Source organism: Salvelinus sp. IW2-2015, linkage group LG8 (assembly GCF_002910315.2).
Source record: "Salvelinus sp. IW2-2015 linkage group LG8, ASM291031v2, whole genome shotgun sequence".
Lineage (NCBI taxonomy): Eukaryota > Metazoa > Chordata > Actinopteri > Salmoniformes > Salmonidae > Salvelinus > Salvelinus sp. IW2-2015.
Window position 1 is genome coordinate 12,688,835 of NC_036848.1, and position 9,047 is coordinate 12,697,881.

The window sequence follows — 9,047 nt, forward strand, 5'->3', positions numbered from 1 at the left end:
TCGTGCAGTGAACGCCTGCGTGTCCCTTTTAAAACAAACCCAGCGCCTGTCAATCATGCCACATTCCAACCAATCCCAAAGGCCCTTTTTTAAAAGCAGGTTTTCCTGCTGTGCTTTTATATTGCACCATGGCCTGTTTCGAAGCATTTTTACTACCACTGTTATTGCCACAAATCAAGAGGGCAAAGTGAACGGCATGGGACTCACACTAACTTTAACGAACTTGAGTCTGGTTCCTACTACTGGGAAGTTCACGGCCAAACATTTCACATGCAGATGATAAACAGCAAAGAAAATGGAAACAAGATTTCTGGAAACAASATTTCTATGTAAATCTTGAGCACAGAATTGGTTGATTTTGCAAACTCACAGACAAACTCACAGCAAAACATGACAAGCCTGTCGAGGTTTAGTGGCTGTCCTCTTTCTTGCGTCAACCCCGGGGAGAGCAATACTGAACCCAGCGTGGTGCTGCCACCTTTGGCAGGGGAGCACATGGGGCACCCCACTGGCAGTTCCTTAAAACTCTGCCCCTCGCACAATTTGCGAGACTACCCTGAGACGAGGTCCAGTGCATATGTTGACCATTCGGTTCCCCATTTTGGAGACTRTGGATACTCCAGCCACCGTTTAGAGCACAGCCCTAGGGGTATTATCATTGGAGCCAATCTTTCTGGAACCGGAATGCCACCCGTCACTGATCAACTGGTATCAAGAAGTAACCAACATGGCGGGATTGGAAGGTACCGTGACCTGCCTAGCTATAGAGATAGCAGAAGCCATGCTTTTTTCACCGCATATCACGAGCAGGCCCATGGTTCCTCCGACGCGACCCGAGATCTCTCCGGTCAAGTGATGTTGGGTCTACCTGGGGACCTCCTCACCCGGACGCACGCTTACGGTCAGAGCATCAACGGCCCCAGGGGAAACAGCCAACAACTCGTTTCTCAGTTCCTGGGTCTCTACAAACCGCTGAACATGGCAATTCAGCGTGGAGGAGGTGACGCTTTCCTCAGGTGCTCCAGACAGAACCTGAAGCACGAACTGGTGTGTAAGTGGACTGACAGCCAAGAAGGGTCTGGGAAGCAGTACTGCGCCAGAACTTTCGGGACTATGTATGAACTTGTCACCCATGTGACAGTGGAACATGTCGGAGGACCAGAGCACTCTGAATACGTGTGTTACTGGGAGAATTGTCCGAGGGACAGAAAGCCTTTCAAAGCCAAGTACAAGCTGGTGAACCACGTCAGAGTCCACACAGGGGAAAAGCCATTTCCCTGRCCTTTCCACGGTTGTGAAAAAGTTTTTGCAAGATCAGAGAACCTCAAGATTCACAAGAGGACACACACAGGTATGTAACTATTAGTGTAAATAATAGCAATGATAATAATAATAACAATAATGGAAATTATTTAGCATAAAAGTTGGCAGAAAAAAATCTAATCAAATTGCCAAAATCTTGTTAATTTTTGGGGGCTAAATTTACTCTATGAGAAATGGTTGATAACCTCATTTAAACCACATTTTAAATGTTTGATGTTTATATTTTACTAAATTATATCATTATATACACAAGTTAGATTGTGTAACAAAACTCAATCTTATCTCTGTATGTATAATGACATTTATGTAACATTTTATAGCGTACAAAAATATTAGCAAAAACAATTGTTTGAACTTACTTTTGATTGTTTTGAATTATAGTCACTGTCTGCCATGCCAGATTTTTGATAATGAAAATGTGCACACTCTATTATTATTAGGATTTGTATTATATTATTATTGTTATTATTATTATTTTCAATAATCAGATTATTTGTTATTAATATCGTCATATTGTCGTCATTATTTATGATGTTCGTGGTGCTGTTGTTGTCTGTGTAGTTTCTATAATATGGTTATGACTTTATAGCCTGGCGTTATTGTTGTGGTGGTAGTTGTACAGGAGAGAAGCATGAGCAACTGCAAATAGTAGGACAGAAGACCTGTAGTACTACTGCTACAMACAAGTAGTTTTCAGGCCCATTTGTTTGAGTGCTTTGCCCATTCATTCACTTAAATAAATAAATAAATGCCGGGACACCGGAGAGTTGTGACGTAGCTTTTACTCTTCGCTCAGTTGCAGCCCCAGTAGGGAGGRCTCCTCTCTGCGCAGGCGCAGGAACAACGCCGGACGTGTAGTAGTAGAACACAGCAGCCAAGTAGGTTATGAGGTATAGACAACACAATGCCTTTTGTAGTCTGATCTCTGCTAAATTTCACAGAGATCAACAGGATTTAAATGTTAAAGTGCAGTGGAAATTTAGCTCGTAGATAATTGAACACAGTTTATGTTGTCCTTTAAAAAAATATAAATTTGTCGAATGTTTCCTTAAAGAGAAATGTAGTGTGGACAAACATTTATTAATAATTATATCGTTGGTAGCCAGAGTTATCTAAATCAACACAAAGAGAAAAACCTTCAGTGACAAACATTTATGGTAAGAACCCTTAAATATTATACATGCCAACGCCACATTATAGCAAACTTTGCATTGATGTTCAAATGTAGGCCTACGTGACAACATTTATATTGGATTGAGTGAATAGTATCGTTTTAATCGAATTAAACAGTAAATACAGATGCATGTACTGAAATATTAATGTTCGTCTGTAAAAAATATTATTTTAGAAATAAATGATGGTTTGTTGGGACTTATTGAGACGAGAAAACACCCTGTTTCAACAAATTTTGCGATTTAGGCCTAATCCCAATTTCAAGAGTAGGTCTACCCACACTCATTTATCTGTAGGAATATGAGTTTGGATCTTCTGCCTTGTTCGCTGGATACAGGACAGAATTGTTCAAACATAGCAAAGCATGTTAATAACCAGGGTCGGACTTGGGGAGATCGACGGTTTGACATATCCCTTGATAGATTATGGGCCTGTTTTACTGCGGCCTTGGGGTAAATCATTGACGATATGAATGGAGTTTCATGGGTATGGTAAACTTCTATGGGAATGATCTGTTKCACTTCTTGCCATGTTGATTATGTTCATGATTATCTTCGTCATATCTTCGATACAATTTTTGACGGAAGTCTCCGTTTAGAGTAGTTTTTGGGGCATTTTCCGTGTAGGCCTATAATAAGCTACAGTATTCATSAAATGTTCATTATGCTTTGTGCAATTCTACCCTTTATTCAGGGTTTAGGCCTAGAATCGAAGTTATGGTTTAGGAGTTATGTTAACGTTAATATTAAGCCTAAGGTTAGTGTAAAGACAACACAACTGTTTTAAATTGTGATCAAGTTTAATGTAGGCATTCACATGAATTGTTATTGCACATTACACAGGAAATTAACCCAAAACTCAAATCGACATGACTATCTAATATTTTAAGAAAGTTTTGGAAATAGGCCTATAGGCCTACACACCACTTGGTCATAAACTCACAGTTATCATCATTTCGATCGTCACTTGTTTATGTGCAAATGTATAACAATAGAAATGTAAGTTTAGATGAATTCACAAGCCTAACCTAGAGGTTTAGAACAAATCAGGCACCATATCGTAACACGCGGTCATTTCTCTCTTTGCACGTTTAGGTGAAAAACCTTTTAAATGTGAGTTCGAGGGCTGCAATCGGAGGTTTGCTAACAGCAGCGACAGAAAGAAGCATTCGCACGTGCACTCCAGTGATAAACCCTACATGTGCAAGGTCAGAGGGTGTGAGAAGTGTTACACCCACCCAAGTTCCCTCCGGAAGCACATGAAGCTCCACTGCAAGGTATACAGCGCGAAAAGCAGCGATGGGCGCGATGGGGACGGGGAACACCTTGCTGTGGCCAGGTCACCCGAAGTAACAGATCAATCCGAAACCGCCTCGTCCACCACGGTGACACAACCTCAGCCCCCCACTTCCCAAGAGTCCTTATCCCCTGAGCTTCAAAACGAGTCCACTCTGAGGTCACGTTTCCACCACACATTCGACAACAGTTTGGACTACTCCTCACATAGGTCYSAMGGCCTSTTGGATCCATTGTTGATCCAGAGGAGCAGTTACAGACCTGAGCCCACCCAATACCCATGCAGTCAGGCAGGCCACAGTTTCGCCCAGAGCTCCAGGACATTTTCCACTGCCTCGCCCTTTCAGAAAAGTATTGTCAATGGGTGGTATACGTGCCACAGTGGCGTGGACGCTTTCTCACCAAAGCAGTGTAACAACGACATATCATCCATTTGACTCAGTTATGTCGCCTGAGTGACGTTGACCTACACAACTTGGGTCTATTTCTGTTATGACGTCTGTTATTCTTGGATTATATAGGCCTATTATTGCGTGTGTTTCTTGTCGATGTTGTAAACTATACAAATGTGCCACGTCGAAGTTATTATGTGTCGTAGTTTTGAAAACRTGCTCAACTATATATACAGCGTTGCGAAATGCGTGATGGTAAGCTTTAACTGTTCTGTGACGCACAAACTATATAGGCCTATGTGTGGTGGGCCTTGAGTTATGTCAGCTGTAAGAAACGGGCCTATTGTAACACACGTGTAGGCTACAGTGAACACTCACCCCCCTTCTGCTGGAGTATTAGAATAGAACATCATGAATAGAAATGCTGTCTACAGTAGATCTGCCTATTATTTGAATGGTCACCCTCATAGATGCTTTCTATAGGACAAGGAAACGAAATGGATTCAACGGGGATGTCTATGCGTCGATATACTGTATATAGGTCTATATGCATATCTGAATGTAGCAAACGTGATATAAAAGGAACTATACTTGTATTGTTGCTTGGAAGGCTATACCAGTATATATAAAGGACTGGGTCTTCATGGAATGTAACTGTATTGTATTGTGGGAAAGCATAGAAACGTGCATTACTTATGTCGTGTTTAATGTAAGGCAGAACTTGGAAATAAAATTTGATTGAAAACCTATTATTTCTCGTCAAGTCTAATTTTGAGGCCAAATAACAAGTGAACCAATTATGACATCCTATGATTTGTATCATAATTTAATATCATATCATTATAGTCATTATAACACTAATTTGTTAAATATCATGATTAACATCAGATGAAAGGAAGGTGCATTAGGCCTATAAAGCTTTTCAGCTGCTTTGCTCTGTTCCAAGAAGAGTGGAGTGTATAATATAGTGTATGAAGCATGATCCGCCTCTCCTGCCTACACCCTCCCTCCTCAGCATACACTAAAATTCGTTCTTTGTATATTGATATTTTATGGATTTTTGTGTATTTTTTTTTCTTCCGGCATCAGTTGAGAACACAATCGAAGGTATTCTCGATAAGAATGTACATGTTTAATTACAATTCTACTGTACATACTGTAACATGAATTATGCATTCAATATTTAATTTAAGTACATTCTCTTTGATRAGGCTCTGTGATTAAGCCCAATGCATTGTCAAAGAAAATGTGCAATAGTACCACAGTGACTCCTCACAGACTCAACGCGCTTTGTTTATTTCAGTGTTACTATAACCGTGCATTGGTTCAGATTACTTGAAATGTACTTAGCATTTCATACATAGGTGTCTTGGAATTGAATGATCATTTCATGCAATACATTGAATTCTGTATTAGCCTGCACTGAATTCTGAACATCTTGGTTCGCCTAAAATAGCCGACCGCGAGGTGGCCGTGTTATACATGGGCCCATATACTCTCAATTTAATTTGTAAAATGTTATTAGGAGTGCACACTTATTAAGACATGAATCAAGATTCACACCAAATCCTTGCGCTCTTGACAGTTGACGAGTTTCATTTGATATGGAGCAGCTTACCGAAATCAAGCGGAAATCGAGGTCAATGGGCTACATKATTGAATGTTTTAGCAAATGTCGGTTTCTGTGCTATTTAGGGCAAACAAACAGTGGTATTGATGACAAGTTGGGTGCTGTCTTGGCCCATGATGACGCACAGTGATGGCGCAGGGGAAAGCCATTATTGATTGCAGTGTAGGCAGTTGATATCCTAGAAATCATAGCGGCACCTGGTCTACATTAGGGCGTGCGTATTTGCCACAGTCATAGCTGTGCGACTGTCTGGCCCATTTCTCAATTCCATTTATCACAATATAGTTTTTCTCAAACGTGGGTCACACTCTCCACCTCGGTGCATGCAAGAGCACACTATCCAAAGTACCCATTTTCAAGGTTGCGGGCCTCGGTGAAGGTTGCTTTCTTGGTGATTAACTYCATTTTACTAATACTTATATTTCCTAACTGACCTATCATGCTGTCAGGTTGAGTCTGGCAAATATCTTCCTTACATTTTATTATTTAATGCTATTGGCTATCTGTGTCAAACTGTGAAATGTTTGATTATTTGACCAGTTCGCTGATGTTTTGAAATGTAGTGATTTGTACAGCAAAAGTAATGGCCCTGTTCGAAAGCCCTGTTATTTACAGGACCTTTGGAACTAAAGTGAAATTCAATCAAAAGTGCACTGCAGAAGAATAGCACAGGGAAAATATAGGTTTATAACATTACCTTCTACTATTTGCAATTGACTTATAAAACAACGTTTATTGTACTATATGTTTCTGCCCCATGGTTTTCATCACAGTAAGCAGTTGATATCCAATTGTAAGCGGACTGCACAGACCTAAACCGTTGTTTCATTGTGGGTGTTTGCTATGCCTTTTTGTCTGAATTCCAGTCTTTGAGAAAGCCATTCAGATGTTTGATCCGACTCATATCACAGTGTACTTGCGTCAGTGTTAAATCCGTTTGTGAACAATGATTTCTTTGATATTATAGAGCGAGCTAGCCCTAGATATCCCTAATTCTAGTACAGATATTAAAGTAAAACATACAGATTATAGTACAGATATTACAGTAACACAGACAGATCCTAGTACAGATATTACAGTAAAACAGACAGCTCCTAGTACAGATATTACAGTAACACAGAGATATTACTGTAAAACAGACAGATCCTACTACAGGTATTACAGTAACATAAACAGATCATAGCACAGATATTACAGTAACACAGACAGAGATATTACAGTAAAACAGACAGATCCTAGTACATGTACTACAGTAAAACAGACATATCCTAGTATAGATGTGACAGTAACACAGACATAGATATTACAGTAACACATACAGATCTGAGTACAAATATTACATTAACACAGACATATTCTAGTACAGATATTACAGTAATACAGATAGATCCTATTACATATATTACAGTAACAGACAGATCCTACTGATATGACAGTAAAACAGACAGATCCTGGTACAGATATTACAGTAACATAGACATCKTAGTACAGATATGGCAGAAACAGAGACAGATACTACAGATATTACATAACACAGACAGAGATATTACAGTAACACAGACATATCCTAGGACAGATATTACAGTAACACTGACAGATGATAGTACAGATATTACAGTAACATAGACATCCTAGTACAGATATGACAGTAACAGAGACAGATACTACAGATATTACATAACACAGACAGAGATATTACAGTAACACAGACATATCCTAGGTAAGATATTACAGTAACACTGACAGATGATAGTACAGATATTACAGTAACACAGAGAGATCCTAGTACAGATATTACAGTAAAACAGAGAGATCCTAGMACAGATATGARAGTGACAGATATATTACAGTAACACAGACAGATCCTAGTACAGCGGCCTACTGCCATCTATTCCATACATCATGCCTGTCTGTCTTTTTATTTAACTAGGCAAGTCAGTTAAGAACAAATTCTTATTTACAATGACGGCCTACTGGGGAACAGTGGGTTAACTGCCTCGTTCAAGAGCAGAACAACAGATTTTTAACTTGTCAGCTCGGGGATTCGATCCAGCAACCTTTTAATTACTGGCCTAATGCTCTAACCACTAGYATACCTGCCGCACTCTCTGCTATGGCTGAACTCAGTGCCTCTAATGATTCATAGTCTATTACTGTTAAAACGGCCGATTTCATCCCTGGACAGTTATTACTATAATATAACTCATTCATAGTTTACACATCCAATTCCCACTGTCAAAGATGGAGCCTCAGGCACAAATTATTACAGTCTAGTTAAAAGGGAGAGGTGCTGGAAAAGCAGTGGCCACAGAATTCAGCACAGCTAACTAGGCGCATATTTGTGACAYGCTGAAAATGATGCCTGCAATAAGTGTCCATGTCCACTTGTCTGACTGGAGAAAGGGGGTCAGTGTACAGTAGCCATGCCACCCGATGAGAGTCACTCCACATTGATGACCTCATTGGTGCTTTAACATGATCATATCATACCCTGTGAAKAAAAAGGTGCTGTCAAGAACCTAAAAGGGTTCTTCGGCTGTCCACATAGGATAACCCTTTGAAGAACCTTTTTTAGGTTCCATTTAGATCCTACATGGAACCCGAAAGGGTTCTACCTGGAACCAAAAAGGGRTTTCCTATGAGGACGGCCAAAGAACCCTTTGGAACCCTTTTTTCTAAGAGAGTATGGATGTGTTTTACTGCAGTAAAATATACGTACTTGTGCAGACAGTTTATGGTTGAGGAGACCATTTTGGTGTACCACACTATGAGTCTGCCATTCCATACTTTTACTTCACACTGTTCAGTTTCTAGGAATCCACTCTGTGGTATTAAGGGGACAGCAGTGATTTAGTTTAGTCGGCAACATAGATATGTCGGAGTGTGGTAAGTCGGGACAGTGTCTGACAGGGCCTTATACGATTTTGGAAAAATAGAACGAGGCTAAAATAGTGTTTTTCAAACCATTTTGTGTTTCCCGTACATGRTATACTCTACCTCTGATGTGCAAAGCTGGGCTACAATATACTTGTGTCATTCTGAAAGTTGAATAGGTCAGAAGGGTTGTCYTTATTGTCACAACAAATATCTATACAGATTTATTCTAAAGTAATGTTCTGATGATGAAAGATTTTTTTCCCAAGTTAAACTGAAACAAGTTCATTGTTGATTTTCTTTCTCCSAGAATGTTTTTGTAATGATGATGTCATGGCCTACAGCGATGTCATGGTTACA

General features: G+C 39.8%; 1 protein-coding gene across 1 annotated transcript; it reads left to right on the plus strand.

Annotated features, from left to right (window-relative positions):
• The first annotated feature begins 143 nt into the window (after window positions 1-143).
• LOC111967436 (zinc finger protein ZIC 4-like) lies at window positions 144-4,932 on the plus strand. Its single transcript, XM_023992455.2, has 2 exons — window positions 144-1,351; window positions 3,591-4,932. The coding sequence occupies exons 1-2, from the start codon at window positions 391-393 to the stop codon at window positions 4,226-4,228; spliced, it is 1,599 nt and encodes a 532-aa protein (XP_023848223.1). The 5' UTR covers window positions 144-390; the 3' UTR covers window positions 4,229-4,932.
• Window positions 4,933-9,047: the final 4,115 nt, after the last annotated feature.